The following is a 16,758-nucleotide window of genomic DNA, read 5'->3' on the forward strand; positions in this document are numbered from 1 at the left end:
CCGCGCGGGGGCCCCCTGGCTTGAAAAGCTGTTCTGAGCTCTGAAATCCGAGCGAAAACTTGTGTTGGGAAGTGCTGTGCGAGGTTTGCTGGAGGTTGAAGGCTCATCTGGGGCACAGTCAAGGGGAAGTAGCCTGGCTTTGTTTATCTTGTGAAAAGACTCGTTTTAGAAGCTTTTTCAGTGGTCCTGGATGAGAGACGTGGATGCGGATGCGGTGGAAGAGGGTGAAAGGCAGTAGAAATGTAAGAATTTGGTGAGAAATTAGATGTAGGAGTTTAAGGAGAGGAAGGTATGTCAAGGATGTCCAGTAACTCAGTTACCAATTGGATGAATATTGGGGCCATTTTTACGGAAGCGGGGTGGGTAGGCCAAGGTAAGGAGCTGTGCTGGACATGTTTTGAGATCTTGGTGACTCGTGTAAGTAGGAATGAGAATGAGAATGTTGAGGCCCAAGAAAAGCCATCCCCAAACAATCACATAATGGCATATTGGTTACTTTAATTAAAGTTACTTGAGCCCTGGCTGGTGTGGCTCAGTGGATTGAGCGCGAGCTTGCAAACCAAAGGGTCTCTGGTTCGATTTCTAGTCCAGGGACATGCCTGGGTTGCCGGCCAAGTGCCCACCCAGTAGGGGGCGCAAGAGAGGCAACCTCACATTGATGTTTCTCCTCTCAATAAATAAATAGAATCTTAAAAAAAGAAAATAAAGTTACTCGATAAGCAGAAGAGCACCTTGACTTTCCCTCGAATGCAGGAAAGTCCCATGTGAAAGGTGTCCTCCCTGCACCTGAAAGGCGCCGGTTATTGATAGAGTTTACAGCTCAGAGCCAAACAGTCTGTGTAAATACCATCCAAGAGTAGCTTAGCCCTAACTTCCTTTGTCCTGTCAGTTTCTCACAAATTTATATCTAATGTTAAAAGATGCCTGGCTTGATCATTTGTCGGAGCCTCATTTTATTATCTGAATGTCATATTGTGATTCTCCCATGTGCACATGTTAAATTACTTTTTCTCCTATTAATCTAGCCTTATATCAATTTCATTTTTTTGTTGTTAGTCCAGCCATAAGATGTAAGAAGATGAAAGAGGGGAGTTCTCCCTGTCCCTGACAACAGGCAGCTGAATGTTCATGTTGTTTATCCTTATAAGATATCTGGACATACATTATTTTTGGGTTTCATTGGTTATGTAAATGGTAATTAATGCTACCAGTATGAATGTAATCTATGGAAACAGCATAAGGCAAACTTCCTATAAAGGGTAAATAGGTTTTGTGGGCTGCAGGGTCTGTGTCACAGCCATAGACAAAGGTAAACCAATGGATATGGCTGTGCTCCAATAAAACTTTATGGATACTGGGATTTGTTATGAAATATGCTTTTGAATTTTTTTTCAAACACAAACATAAAAACCACCCAGTTCATGGGCCCAGTCAATGCACAGCAATGTGCCAAATTATACCATAAAGAAATGCAAGAAGAACCCTGGCTGGTATAGCTCAGTGGATTGGGCATGGGCCTGTGAACCAAAGAGTCCCCAGTTCAGTTCCCAGTCAGGCCACATGTCTGGGTTGTGGGCCAGATCCCCAGTTGGGGGTGCATGAGATGCAACCACACATTGATGTTTCCCTCTCCTTCCCTTCCTCTCTCTAAAATTAAGTAAATAAAATATTTTTTTGAAAAGGTTATGCAAGTAGAAAAACAAACTAGAAATATAAGGAGAAGGCCTAGGCCCAAGGTGTGAGGAATGGCAACATTTAAGTCCAGATAGAGAAAAGAAGCCAAAAGGAGCAATTCGTGTGACAGTACAGGGTGAGGGTCATGTCATGGTCTTAGGCCCCTGTGATGTCTAGTTAAAAGGAAGACCACCTTGGCTGTGTGGCTCAGGTGGGCATCATTGCTGGTTCAATTCCCGGTCGGAGCTCGTGTGGGTACACTCCCCAGTCGGGGTGCGTACAAGTGGCAACTGGTCAACGTTTTTCTCCCTCCCCCCCTTCTCTAAAAATAAATCTCTTTTTAAAAAGGAACACTAAAAGCGATTGTTGGATGATTGAGTGTCATTGGCAAGAGTAGTTTCTGTGCAATGGAGTGAACAAAAATGTGATTAGTTTTTTTCAAAAACTTGAAATGGGGAAATTAAAAATGAGTACATGTAGATAATGTTTTGAGAAGTTTAAAGAGGAGGAGAAAATTATGGTGACGGCTGAAAAGGAACACAGAGCGGAGGGCAGTTTTTTAAAGCAATAAATTGCCTGACAAATAGGCCCTTTTACTTCCAGATCCTACCCCATTCATTGGAAGGGATTCTCCTAACGTTATCCCTTCTTTCTTCTGTGTCTTCAGCCTTCTCCTGGCTTTCCGGCACATTTGTAATACAATCTAAATTTCTTACCAGGGGCTGGGAGACCCAGGAATCGGGGCTGTGTGACTCCATGTCATCCTGGAGAGAACCTCTCTCCTGCCCCTCTCTGACACCCTAGCTGGCCACCATTATGTTTGCTCTGAGACCTAATATGAACACTGATCATATTAGGCCTTTGGCCCTTTTCTCATTAGTCACCTTAAAAATTTTTCTCCCCATCACCCACATTTTAATCAGGACACAGTTATAAACCTTCATCACCCACATTCTAATCAGGACACAGTTATAAACCTGGTATATAAAAACAGGTTTCTTACCATCCATAGCCTAAAATCTGATTATGTCCTGTGTTATTCATTAGAAAACAAATCCTCTTTAACCTTCTCTAAATTTTGCTTTCTGAATGTTTCCTTTGCCTTCTAACAGAAACCTGATTCTCAGAGGACTTTTCCTTGTCGGCCCCCTCAAGTGGAGCAGGACGACACTGCAGTTCCCCAGATGTGGGACAGGTGTGCTTCTCGGCCTTCATTGACAATGAAGGGTCGTGAATTGGGGGTGAAAGCTAATGGGCACGGGGTTTCTTTTTGGGTGGTAAAAACATTCTTTTTTTTTATTTTTAAGAAATATTTTATGTATTTATCTTTAGAGGGGAAGGGAAGGAGAGAGGGAGAGAAACATCAATGTATGGTTGCCTCTTGTGCATTCCCTGCTGGGAACTGGCCTGCAACCCAGGCATGTGCCCCGACTGGGAATCAAATCGAGATCCTTTGGCTCGCAGGCCTGTGCTCAATCCACTAATCTACACCAGCCGGGGCAAAACATTCTTTTTTAAAAATATATTTTATTGATTATGCTATTACAATTGTCCCATTCCTCCCTTCATTCCCCTCCCCGCCTGCACACCCCTCTCCCCACATTTCCCCCCTTTAATTCATGTTCATATGTCATAAGTTCTTTAGCTTCTACAGTTCCCACACTACTCTTGCCCTGCCCCATCTATTCTCTCCCCACTGCCTATACTACTTATTCTCTGTACCTTCTCTCCCCTTCTCCTTCTCCCACTCCCCTCTTGCTAACCCTCCATGTGATCTGCATGTCTGTGGCTCCACTCCTGATCTAGCTGTCCACTTAGTTTGTTTTTGTTTTAGGTGTGGTTCTTAATAACTGTGAGTTTGCTGTCCTTTCGCTGTTCATCTTTTGTATCTTCTTTTTCTTAGATAAGTCCCTTTAACATTTCATGAAATAAGGGCTTGGTGATGAACTCCTTTAACTTGACCTTATCTGAGAAGTACTTTATCTGTCCTTCCATTCTAAATGAAAGCTTTGCTGGATAGAGCAGTCTTGGATGTAGATCCTTGCCTTTCATGACTTGGAATACTTCTTTCCAGCCCCTTCTTGCCTGTAAGGTCTCTTTTGAGAAATCAGCTGACAGTCTGATGGGAACTTCTTTGTAGGTAACTGTCCCCTTATCTCATGCTGCTTCTAGGATTCTCTCCTTCATTTTAATCTTGGCTAATGTAACTATAATATGCCTTGGTGTATTCCTCCTTGGGTCTAACTTCTTTGGGACTCTCTGAGCTTCCTGGACTTCCTGGAAGTCTATTTCTTTTTCCAGATTGGGGGAGTTCTTTATTATTTGTCAAATAAGTTTTTCACTTGTTGCTGTTCCTCTTCCCCTTCTGGTACCCCAGTAATTCATATGTTGGGACGTTTAAAGATGTCCTGGAGGTTCCTAAGCCTCTCCTCATTTTTTGAAATTCTTGTTTCTTCGTTCTTTTCTGTTTGGTTGTTTCTTTCTTCCTTCTGGTCCCCTCCATTGATTTGAGTCCCAGTTTTCTTTCCATCACTGTTGGTTTCCTGTGTATCTTCCTTCATTTCACTTAGCATAGCCTTCATTTTTTCATCTAAAATGAGACCAAAATCAACCAGTTCTGTGATCATCCTGATCATCTGTGTTTTGAACTGTGCATCTGATAGGTTGGCTGTCTCTTGGTCACTTAGAAGTATTGGCTCTGGGGCTTTGATCTGTTTTGTTTCAGCCATAATGTTTTGGTCTTGTCGTGCCTGTTTTGTATGAGGGGCAGAGCCTTAGGTGTTCACCAGGGTGGGGCAACCCAGTTGCTGGGTTGTGATGCTGTATGTGGGGGTAGGGTCAGAGGGGAAGTAATGGTACTTGTTCCATGCTCTCTCTCGGATTTTAGTCCACTCTGCCGCTCCCCACAAGCAAATTGGGCCCTTCTGGTGCTGGTTCCTCGTGGGTGGGCTTGTGTACATTCAAGGACCCTGTGGGTCTCTCTAATGATGTCTCATGAGGCTGGGATCTTCTCCAGCACCTCAACCCCAAAAGTTTTTCCAGTTGGTGATTTCAGGCTTTAATCCCTGTCGCTGGGGCCCTGGGTCGCACAGTCTGTCTCATGGCCCTTTTTTTTTTGACTGGTTTACCTGCGCGCAAATGTGTGTCCAAGGTCAGCCAACCGCCTTGCATGCCTTGTTTCCTCCCCGCACCCAGTTCTGCCAACCACCACCTTTTCCTGCCAGAACTCCTCTCCACCGGCTGCCGATTCCACCCCTCTTACTGGTCTGGATGAACGGTTGTCGTTGGACTTCCGTAAAGTTCTATTTTCTGTCTGTTTTGGTTGTGTTTTTGTTTCTAAATCTTTGTTGTCCTTAAATTTGGTTGCGTGAGGAGGTATAGCATTTCCACCTACGCCTCCATCTTGGCCCGATAAAAACATTCTTGAATTAGTGGTGATGGTTGCCCGGCTAAAGATTTTATTTATTTTTAGAGAGAAGGGAAGAGAGGGAGAAAGAGAGAAACATTGATGTGTGATGTACTGGTTGCCACTTGGCACGCCCCCAAGGGGGGACCTAACCTATACCCCAGCGTGCGCCCTGGCCAGGAATCAAACCAGTGTGCAGAGCAGCACTCAATCCACTGAGCTGCACCAGCCGGGGCAGTTGCCCAATTAAGTGAGTAAGTACACTAAAAACTACTGAACTGTGCACTTTAAAAGAGTGAGACTTTTTTATTTTTAGAGAGAAGGGAAGGGAGGAAGACAGAGGGAAACATCAGTGTGCTGTTGCCTCTCATGTGCCTCCTGTTGGGGACCAGGCCCAAAACCCAGGCATGCGCCCTGACTGGGAATCACACCAGCGACCCTTGGGTTCGCAGGCCCCTGCTCAGTCCACTGAGCCACTCCAGCCAGGGCAAAAGGGTGAATCTTATGGTATGTGAATGGTATCTCAATAAAGCTATTATTTAAAAAAAAGAGCTCTGACATATTCCAGAAATAAAGGCCAGCATGGTTGGAGAACAGTGAGTGGTAGGGTGTATTCATTCATTCATTCATTCATTCATTCAAAAACATATATTGTGTGCTTATTCTTTGTTTTAGACATTGTTGATACAGTATTAAATATACCAAAAATCTTTGTCCTTATGTACTTAAATAGCTAGCACTTTTTTAATACATTGATTTATTATTCCACTCAGTTATGCATTCATTGGTTGATTCTTGTATGTGCCTTGACCAGGGATCTAACCCGAAACCTTGGCATATTTGGACAATGCTCCAACCAGCTGAGCTACCGGCCAGGGCCTAGCTAGCACTTCTTAAACGTGAACTTGTACTTACTGCTGTATGTGTATTAACTCAGTATTCATAACTCTACGAGCGTTATCCCCACTTCACAGGCAGCACTAAAGGTTAAACAACCCATGTCAGGTTCTGAGGTCACAGAGCTAGGGTCCCACCTTGTAGTGTAGCTTCACAAGCTGGGTTTTTAGCCACCAAACTGTTCTGCCCAAATTACATTCCCATTGGACCAATAGACAAGAGGTGATTGGGCAGGGCCTAATATGCCACAGTGGGGCATTCAGAATTTTTTTTTAACTTTTTTATTGATTATGCCATTACATTTGTTCTATTCCCCCCTCCACCCTGCATGCCCCTCCCCCACCATTTCCCCCTTTAGTTCATGAACACATGTCTCAAATTCTTTAGATTCTGTATTTCCCCTACTATTCTTACCCTCCCCCTATCTATTTTCTATCTACTGTCTATGCTTATTTTCTGTACCTTCTCCCCCCTTCTTCTCCTTCTCCCACTCCCCTGTTGCTAATCCTCCACGTGATCTTCATTTCTATGATTCACTCCTGATCCAGCTGTCCTCTTAATTTGCTTTTGTTTTACGTGTGGTTGTTAATAACTGTGAGTTTGCTGTCCTTTCACTGTTCATGTTTTTTTAACTTCTTTTTCTTAGGTAAATCCCTTTAACATTTCATATAATAAGGGCTTGGTGATGATGAACTCCTTGAATTTGGTCTTATCTGAGAAGCACTTTATCTGTCCTTCCATTCTAAATGAAAACTTTGCTGGATAGAGCAATCTTGGTTGTAGGTCTTTGGATTTCATGACTTGGAATACCTCTTTCCAGCCCCTTCTTGCCTGTAATGTCTCTTTTGAGAAATCCACTGACAGTCTGATGGGGACTCCTTTGTAGGTGACTGTCCCCTTATCTCTTGCTGCTTCTAGGATTCTCTCCAATTTAATCTTGGCTAATGTAACGATGATGTGCCTCGGTGTGTATCTTCTTGGGTCCAACTTCTTTGGGACTCTCTGAGCTTCCTGGACTTCCTGGAAGTCTATTTCCTCTGCCAGAATGGGGAAGTTCTCTTTTATTATTTGTTCAAATAAGGTTTCCACTCGTGACTCTTCCCCTTTTGGTACCCCTATAATTCAAATGTTGGAACGTTTAAAGATGTCCTGGAGGTTCCTAAGCCTCTCCTCATTTTTTTGAATTCTTGTTTCTTCATTCTTTTCTGTTTGGCCAGTATTTTCTTTCTTGTGGTCCACTCCATTGATTTGATTCCCAGACTCCTTTCCATTACTATTGGTATCCTTTGCATTACCATTCATTTCAATTAGTTTAGCTTTCATATGTTTCTCTAATTTGTGACTAAAATCAACCAGTTCTGTGAGGATCCTGATAACCAGTGTTTCGAACTGTGCATCTGAAAGTTTGGCTATTTCCTCATCACTTAGATTTATTGGCTCTGGGGCTCTGAGTTGTTCTTGAAGCCATTTTTGGTCTGTTTGCGCTGGTAAGTAAGAGGGGTGAAGCCTTAGTTGTTTACCAGGGCGGAGCCACCCAGGTCGCTGGTTTGTGACGCTGTGTGTGTGGGCGGGGTCAGAGAGGGAGCAATGGCGGTCCTCTCCGCTAGCCCAGTTTGTCCCGTCCCACCACTTGCCCCGGCCTGTTTATCCAAGCAGAACTGTCCGAGCCTGCTGCCCCGCGCCGTGCGGTCTCAATGCTAGCCTCTTCACTGGTTTATCTGCACGCAAATGCGCGACCTACCGCAGACAGCCAGCCGCGCCTCTTCCCTGTGTCTGCCCGTAGCTAGCCCACGATCCACGCCTTCAGCTGCTAGCACGCCACCAGGTCAGGGATCTTTTTGGTCAACTGGCTCTGCTGCTGGCTTCACCCCTCTTACCCGTTTAGCCGAGCATTTCGTCCTTTTTTCGGACTCCGTATTGTTGATTTTCTGTGTGGTCTGGTTGTGTTAATCGTTGTTAAAAATAGTTGTTCTTAGATTTGGTTGTGCAAGGAAGCAAGGTGGGTCCACCTACGCCTCCATCTTGGCGGGAGTCCGGCATTCAGAATTTTTAAGATTTTATTTTATGTATTTTTAAAGAGAGAGGGAGAGAGGAAGAGAAACATTGATATGGGAGTTACATCAATTGTTGCCTCTTGCCTACCCTCAACAGGGGGTCTGGCCTGCAACCCAGGCATGTGCCCTGACTGGGAATTGAACTGGTGACTTTATGGCGTGCAGGCTAGCACTCAATCCACTGAGCCACACCAGCAGGGGCTAGGAGTGGAGGGGGGGGCAATTCAGAATCTATCCGTTGTGCAAGGGGATGCTATTAAGGGGTTCCAAGCAGGGAATAACATAAGGATTTTTCTGACTGGTTGGGGAGGTCACTGGAGTTAAGAATTCAAACAGGAGGCCTGGCTGGTGTGGCTCAGTGGATTGAGCGCTGACCTGTGAATCAGAGGGTTGCTGGTTCAGTTCCCAGTCAGGGCACATGCCTGGGTTGAAATCCAGGTCCCCAGTGGCAGGTGCGAGAGGCAACCACATATTGATGTTTCTCTTCCTCTCTTTATCCCTCCCTTCCCCTCTTGAGTAAAAATAAATAAAATACTTAAAAAAAAAAAAAAGAATCCAGACAGGAGACCAGTTAGGGATTCGGATGGTCATCCAGGTGAGAAGGTAGTCAGGTGTGGGCTGGTGGCCTTCGTTCATCTTTTCACTCCTGTGAGGCCAGTAATGCTGGCCACACTTTACAGGTGAAGGGGAAATTAAGGTTATCTGGAAGCTTTAAAGTCCTTAGAGCTGGTGACATTTCTGTCAGACATCTGATTCAGCTAAATTTCTGAAATCAGGTCTTATATTTGGCTGTTGAATGGTACTTGAAATCCATGCATTCCCTCACCGAAAGGTCGAGAATACCGTTTCACACATGAAGTAGCCAAGGCGTAGAAGGCCAGAACTTGGACCTGTGGGACAGCCCTCTCTGAGTTTCTGCCCACGTGCCCCCAGCTCCCCACACATCTCCCGAGACCTTTCTAAAACACATTGGGTTGTGTGACTCTGAGACAAAAGGTCCTTTAGTGGCACACTGGTGACACTGAATATGGAGTCCTCTAGTCCCCAGACTGTCTGAACCCTGTTTGGTCCCTCAGTCTACCCAGGAAACTTCTTATATTTCAAGACCAAATTGAAATCCTTTTTTGCGTAGCAAGCCAAGTGCTTTCTTCTGTGTTCCCACAGAACCTTTTTTTTGGCAAGGGGCAAATCAAACCATTTTGAGGGTCAAAGGGCTGGGAAGACGAAGTCTGATGTCCTTGGCCCAGCTGGGATCTCCCCATCATCACAGCAGCTGAAAACCTCACAGAATCGAACATGCGCTGAGTGGACTGTAACTGACGGAGCACCATCTCCTTTCTGCTTACAGCTCCTGTTCCCAGGACGGGACCTGGGGCCCAGTGAGGTCACTAAACAAGACAGGCTGGGGTCTGCAACGTGTCACGTAAGCGCGGTGTGGCTCTGGGTAGAGCACGGAACCGCACTGCTCTACCGGCATTGCGGGAGGTGCAGTGTTCCTAGTGCCCGGGGGTTCAGGCACATCCCAGGCCCTTCCCACACACCACTCAAGAGACTGCTTTTCCCCCGTTCTTTATTGTTAGACACAATGTAAAAACAGAAAACAACAGGGATCCTCTTGGACCTCAAAAAAACAGCAAGAAAGAGGTTCTAGAAACTTCTAAAGTACAAGACATATTAGTGCCCAGACCAAGGGTGTGGATGGCAGGCCACAGCCAGCAGAGCTGGACTAAGGCTCCTTGCCTCTGCCCAGAGCCAGGACAACCACAGGGAGTTCTCCACCAGCGGCCAGCCCACACAGGAGGAATGCCGACCTAGGGAGAACTGTGCCACCAGCCTTCCCCGCTGGGAGAGAAGGGCCACACAGGACAGTTAAAAGTCCCATTCTCCCACCCTTGCTCCCTTCAAGGCTACGGTTGAGGAAAAGGAGTGCCCCACTCACTGATGCCCTCCCCGTCTGTCCTGGCCCTGATGCCCCAATACTTGGCATTTACCAAAGCCTGTTCCAGCTCAGAACCTGAGCCCAAAGTTCACTGGGGAGGGATTAGATGGTGAAAAGGCTGGCGTGAAACCAAGCATCTTTTATTTGCAGTCGTCACTGGGGCCGTTTCTTGCTGCTCATTTGTTTGCTGGCCTGCTCTTCCAGCTGCATGGCCAGGCGCAAGGCCTTGATGGTATCTGGAAGGAAGGGGGGGTGATGTACTCGGGGTTAGTCTCTGTGTCAGAGGCCCCATTCCCTCAGGGCAGAGCTGCCATCACCTACAGAGGCCCCATCCTGCCGTATCCCACCCAGCTGCACCCACCTTGCAGGGCTGAGAAGTGCTTGGCTTGCTGGGCCAGGGCAGACTCTGCCTTGTTCACAAAGGTCTCCAGGTCGTAGTCTGGCTGTTCAGTCATCTCGGAGAGCTCCAGCCAGCCTGGCCCTCGCTGCAACGGCACAGGGATGACCTTGTCAGTTCAAACAAGGACCAAACCAATTTAGCAAATCATTCCTGAGTCCCTGCTTCAAAGCAGACGCCTGGGTGAGAAGCCCATTCCTCTAGGCATGGCCCTCACCCTGCCTCCTGACTCTCTCCTGTAGAAGTACCCAGACTGAATTCATCCTCTTCCCTACCCCAAACTCCTTCCTGTCTCTTCATTTGTTTTATTGTATTTTCCCCCATTACCATTTAGTCCCCTTATCCCCACCTCTTATCCCTATTATGTCAAATGAATGCTATGCTCTGTCTTGAAGCCCAAGCCAGAAATCTGAGCAACAACTTAATTCTTCTACCTTTCTTGTCCCCAAATCCTACCAAGTCCACCCTTTACATGGTTCTTGAATCTTTTGCCCTTACCGCAGTCCCATGGCCAATGCCACACTCAGTCTAGGTACCAGCATCTCTAACGACCTCCCAATGGCCCTCAACTCCCAACTGCCTCTCTTCACTCTCCCCATGTCCCCAAACCAAACCACACTGTGGCTACAGCGACGCGACCGCGGCACCCCTCCACTTCCTCCAACGACATCCACTGCCCGCTGAACAGAGTCTGGGCCTCTGGTATGAACCATAAGGCCAGTTTTTTAAAAGATTATTTATTTATTTTTAGAGGGGGAAGAGAAACATTGATGCACAAGAGACACAATGATGGGTTGCCTCTGGCATGCCCCTAACTGGGGACCTGGCCTATAACCCAGGCATGTGCCCTGACTGGGAATCGAACCAGTGGCCCTTCAGTTTGAGGCCTAGTGAACCTAAATGACTTTCACAAGGAAGTCGGCTTGTAAATAGAAGAATCAGGATTGAGCAAGTCTTATTTTAGGGTCTACTATCCATACTTCATAGTTTTGGTCCTTGGCCTCAGTACAGGAGCTGGCATAGAGAACACACTCACTGAACACTCACCGAATAACAAGGTCCCTTCATATAAACCGCTTTCCAAAACCTCCAATCAGAAGCATGGTAACTTCCAGCCACAATGCAGACCCTTGGGTTTGTAGGCCGGCACTCAATCCACTAAGCCACACCAGCCAGAACTTGCCTCTCCTGCTTCCCCAAAGGTCTGCCTTCAGAATTCTGTAGTTTCCTTCCCACCAGGTAAGGGAGGAATGACCTCCCCCAAACCCAGAGGTAGGTAGACACACTGTGCCTCCTCACCCAACCAAAATTAAGGACAACAAAAATTTAGAAACAAAAAAACAACCAGGACTGACAGAAAATTAAACTGTACGGAAGTCTGACAACCATTCACCCAGACCAGTAAGAGGGGCAGAGGCGGTGGCCAGCAGAGAGGGGTCAAGGCAGGAAAAAGGTGGCTGGCGAACCTGGGTATACAGGTGGCCATGAGCAGACCCAGTGAGGGTGGCTGGCTGACTGCGGTCACACGTTTGAGCGCAGATAAACCAGATGAAAATGGGCAGCGAGACAGACTGTGCAACCCAGGGCCCCAGCGAAATTTCCCGGGGCGCCAGGAAATAAAGCCTAAAGGCACTGATTGAAAACACCTGTGGGGGATGAGGTGCCAGGAGACACTCCCAGCCTCAAAAGAGTTTGTTGGAGAGACCCTCAGAGTCCTAGAACGTACACAAGTCCACCCACCTGGGAACCAGCACCAGAACGGCCCAATTTGCTTGTGGGAAGCAGCAGAGGGGACCGAAATCAGAGAGCAGAGCAAGTGCCACTGTTCCTTCTCTGACCCCACCCCACATACGGCATCACAACCCAGCAACTGGTTTGCCCCGCCCTGGTGAGCACCTAAGGTTCCGCCTCTCACTACATAACAATAATGACCAGACCCAAACCAAACCAAACCAAACCAAACCAAAAGGCTCAAACGGAAGGACAAATCAAATTCCCAGAGCCAATATATCTAAGTGAAAAATAGCCAACCTATCAGATGTACAGTTCAAAACACTTGTGATCAGGATGCTCACAGAACTGGTTGATTTTGGTCACAAATTAGATGAAAGAATGAAGGCTACACTAAGTGAAATGAAGGAAGATGCACAGGGAACCAATAGTGATGGGAAGAAAACTGGGACTCAAATCAATGGAGTGGGCCAGAAGGAAGAAACAACCAGACAGAAAAGAATGAAGAAATAAGAATTCAAAAAAATGAGAGGCTTAGGAGGCTCCAGGACATCTTTAAACATTCCAACATCTGAATTACTGGGGTACCAGAAGGGGAAGAAGAAGAGCAACAAGTGGAAAACTTATTTGAACAAATAATAAAGGAGAACTTCTCCAATCTGGCAAAGGAAATAGACTTCCAGGAAGTCCAGGAAGCTCAGAGAATCTCAAAGAAATTGGACCCAAGGAGGAACACACTGAGGCATATTATAATTACATTACTCAAGTTTAAAATAAAGGAGAGAATTCTAGAAGCAGCAAGAGATAAAGGGACAGTCACCTACAAGAGTCCCCATCAGACTCAGCTGATTTCTCAAAAGAAACCTTACAGGCAAGAAGGGGCTGGAAAGAAGTATTCCAACTCATGAAAGGCAAGGATCTAAATCCAAGATTGCTCTAACTAGTAAAGCTTTCATTTAGAATGGAAGGGCAGATAAAAGTACTTCTCAGATAAGCTCAAGTTAAAGGAGTTCATCATCACCAAGCCCTTATTGTATGAAATGTTAAAGGGACTTACCTATGAAAAAGAAGGTTAAAAAAAATATGAATAGTAAAAAGACAGCAAAGTCACAGTTGTTAACAACCACACCTAAAAGCAAACTAAGCAAACAAAACCAGAACAGGAATAGAACCACAGAAATGCAGATCACATGGAGGGTTAGCAAGAGGGGAGTGGGGGGAGAAGAGAGGGGGAGAAGGTACAGAAAATAAGTAGCATAGGCAGTGGGGAGAGAATAGATGGGGGAGAGCAAGAGTAGTGTGGGAAATGTAGAAGCTAAAGAACTTATGACACATGGACATGTGTAAAGCAGGGGAATGTGGGTGGGAGGGGGTGTGCCAGGTGGAGGGGGATGAAGAGGGGGAAATGGGACAACTGTAACAGCATCATCAATAAAATATATTTAAAAAAAAAGAAGCATGACGAAGAGAGAGTAGTTCCAGCTAGAAGGACAGAGGAAAGCCTATGTGTGCCAGACTGAAAAAGGTGTGGTATTAGTTGCCTAAGAAGAGCAGGTAGACGAATAGGTGAAGAATTAGGGAATGCTGGGGTAGAGGATTGCCTCTTGCCATGCCGACGTGAACACCTGTGGGAGCAAAGCCCAGGTCGCATTCGAGGCACGGTGCTGAGTGCAGCTGCAGGTCTGGGCCAGGGTGGTATCTAGTCCCTCCCAGGCCAGGGCCAACTTCCCACCTGTATAATCTCCTTCAGCTCTTCCACAGCCCTCTCCTCGAGCTCCCTGATCTGGTTCATGGCCTCATTAAAGCCGGACATCTGGCAAGACAGTTCTTCTTCTTCTTCCTTGGAAAACTAAGGGGGCCGAAAGGAGAGATACAACAGTATGGCCCAGTTCCCATCTGAGCGAGCCATGGTTCTGTCCGGCTTGGCCCCACCCTGCCACTTACATTGTCTGCGGTCAGGGAGCTATTCGAGCTGGCTTCTGTCTCTTCTATTTCCATCTGAACTGGCTGCTCCCCAATGGGCCCACTGTGGGGGCTCAGCTCCTTGACCCTGAGGAAACAAGAAAGTCTCAGATTCCATAGCAACCTCCTTGGCTGTACCAACCATGCTGTACCACTTAAGACTGTCAGGCTTGAGGCTTCTAAGGGGATGGAGGAAGCAGCCTTTGCCTTTGGCCTAGAAAAAATCTGTCAAGCATGCTGACTCCCTACCGGGGCCTGGAGAGGTTTGGGGCAGACCTAGCATCATATCCGAACTCCTGAGCCTCAGATTCACTGAATCACAGAAGAGTAGACAGTAGGCACTTAACCCCACAGCCTCTTCCCTCTTTCATCTCTGCCATTCATTTCCCTACTCCCACACCCTGTTCCCTGCCCCACCTGGCCATAGATACTGGTACCTGTCTGCATATCTTAGTGTATTTAAAGTGTATTCACAGGAGCTTATGCCTGGTGAGATCATGGCAATCTGCAAAAGAGGGAATGGGTGGTTAAAGGTTGGGGACCATAGGGAAAGGGAGAGAGGTCGGGGACCAAGGGGAGAGGCTGCGAAGAGGAGTCTCTCCAACCAACTGACGTCCAGATGGTGTTGAAGGGAGAGCTCATTTAGCACCCATTCTGCGCAAGGCAACTTGCTCCATGGGTGCTGCAGATTAAAGCTCTTTAAAAATTGGTTTCTGCCCTGGCCAGGTGGCTCGGTTGGAGCATCATCCTGATATGCCAAGGTTATGAGTTTGACACCTAGTCAGAGTGCACACAAGAAGCAACCAATGAATACATAAGTAAGTGGAAAACCAAACTGGTGTCTCTCTTTCTCGTTGTTCTCCCTGTTCTTTCTTCTAAGTGTAATTTTAAAAAGTATAATTAGAAATCGATTCCCTGCCTTTAAAGGTACATCTTATTACCCCCTCCTTCTTTAGCTCTTTACTGACCCATTCCTCAAACCAAGGTCACACCTTTAGGCGCTGTGGCTCCTGCTGGAACCCTCAGTTGCCCAGGCTGGCTCAGAGATAATGTCTCAAGGAGAAGGGTTTAGATTTAGTCAGAAATCGCTATCTTCCCCAGCAGAGAGGGGAGAGGGTATTCCCTTGAGGGGAGGTACGGCAGACTCTACCTAGAAGGGCTTATGGTTAAAATAAGGAAGGGACAAAAAGCCATTCAAGGCTATGACCCTTTCTTTTCTTTTTTAGATTTTTATTTCTTTACTTTTAGAGAAAGAGGAAGGGAGAGAAAGAAACATTAATGTGTGGTTGCCTCTCACACACTCCCTAGTGGGGACCCAGCCAGAAACCCAGGGAATTGAACCGATGACCCTTTGGTTTGTAGGCCGGCACTCAATCCACTAAGCCACACCAGCCAGAACTTGCCTCTCCTGCTTCCCCAAAGGTCTGCCTTCAGAATTCTTACCTTTCCACCAGGTAAGGGAGGAATGACCTCCCCCAAACCCAGAGTGGCACAGACATACACTACAGGGAGTACATAGAGATAGTCAAAGAAGAGCTTGATACTGAAAGGCAGGGGGTAAAACTCAGTCAAGTTAGAGGGCAGAAACCCAGACAGCCAAGGGCACTGGGCCTCTGCTGAGGACAGGACTAAAAGCTCCCCTACTCACCATACAGGTCCTTGAGTTCTCCCCGATGAAGGAGTCCCGCAGCACCTGTGTCAGCTTGCTCTCTCGGAACGGGGTGTGAGCCTTGTTCTGTCCCAGGGCCCTGATGCACTCCTGTGGGGCAGCAGGTGCAGCTGAGGTCCCTTCCTTCCTCTCATGCTGCCCACTTCCTCCCTCCACCAGCTGTCCCCCAGACCAGCCCCCTCTAGCTAGCCCCTGCTACCTTCAGAGCCAGAAGACTTTTGTTGATTTCTGCGCCTTCCATTCGAGTCTGCCGGTCAGCACTGGAAGTGTCTGCACCTCGTTCATTCCCTGCCAGATCCACCAAAGAGAACTTGCCATGCACTCTCCCTTTGGCTCGAAGAAGAATCTGGAAGCAGGCATGGGAGCGGGAAGAGTTGGAGTTGGCAAATGTCTGCCCGGAGGTCCTATGGTAAAGGAGGGCAAAGAAAGGCCATGAGCTCCTGCGGCCACCAGCCACCATGGTACCCCGTCCAAGGTACCCTGGGCTGCAGCAGTGAGTCCCTGTTAGAGGGGGACACAGATCAAGAGTCTAAGAAGTCCTGTATCTTTGTCTTTCTGTTCTGCCTTCTCCCTGGGTAGAAGCTCTCCCTCCTGCTCTGGACCTAGTCAGTTTTCCCGGCGGCCACAGTACTGGATTCTGTGCTAGGGGCCTGGCCACACCTGAGGGCCCCCAAAAACAAGGGGAAAGATGAGCTGCCTCTGTTCCCAGGCACAAAGGGAACGAGGGGTTGTCATGAACCATTTGCCAAAACTTGAGGGCCTCCGAAACCTACCCGGCACTCCACTGTACCACGCCCAGGGCCCCGGACGAAGAGCACTTCCCCACCTCTGCGTGGGGGCTGTGGCCCCAGCACTTCCAGCCTAAAACAGACCCAGAGCTCCTGTCTCCCATGACGGAGGGAGGGAACAGTAAAGACATTTCGCGTTGCTCCTGATGAGCCTCTTTGTGGCCCCTTACTGCAGAGGCCTTTGCAGCCCTCCCCAAGGCGGAGAACCTGAGGGCCTCTGTGAAACCACAGCAGGCTCAGG

General features: G+C 47.4%; 1 protein-coding gene and 1 long non-coding RNA gene across 3 annotated transcripts in view; one reads left to right on the forward strand and one right to left on the reverse strand.

Moving 5' to 3' along the window:
* Positions 1-9,593, forward strand: LOC119052353 (uncharacterized). The gene is made up of 3 exons (XR_005083106.2): positions 1-242; positions 2,787-2,869; positions 9,380-9,593. It is a non-coding gene; the product is annotated as an uncharacterized LOC119052353 (long non-coding RNA).
* KIF2C (kinesin family member 2C) overlaps positions 9,585-16,758 on the reverse strand; it is a 20,002-nt gene continuing 12,828 nt past the window's right edge. For both annotated transcript variants that reach the window (XM_037149555.2, XM_037149554.2), the window contains 7 exons: positions 15,929-16,133; positions 15,709-15,819; positions 14,498-14,565; positions 14,043-14,148; positions 13,831-13,947; positions 10,332-10,455; positions 9,585-10,206 (listed from right to left, as the gene is read on the reverse strand). In XM_037149555.2, coding sequence (XP_037005450.1) covers positions 10,124-10,206; positions 10,332-10,455; positions 13,831-13,947; positions 14,043-14,148; positions 14,498-14,565; positions 15,709-15,819; positions 15,929-16,133 — 814 coding nt within the window. In that variant the 3' untranslated portion in view covers positions 9,585-10,123. The remainder of the gene's footprint in view (positions 10,207-10,331; positions 10,456-13,830; positions 13,948-14,042; positions 14,149-14,497; positions 14,566-15,708; positions 15,820-15,928; positions 16,134-16,758) is intronic.

The sequence above is a fragment of the Artibeus jamaicensis genome, unplaced genomic scaffold (genome assembly GCF_021234435.1).
Source record: "Artibeus jamaicensis isolate MK-2021 breed Jamaican fruit bat unplaced genomic scaffold, CSHL_Jam_final scaffold_847, whole genome shotgun sequence".
NCBI classification, from domain to species: domain Eukaryota; kingdom Metazoa; phylum Chordata; class Mammalia; order Chiroptera; family Phyllostomidae; genus Artibeus; species Artibeus jamaicensis.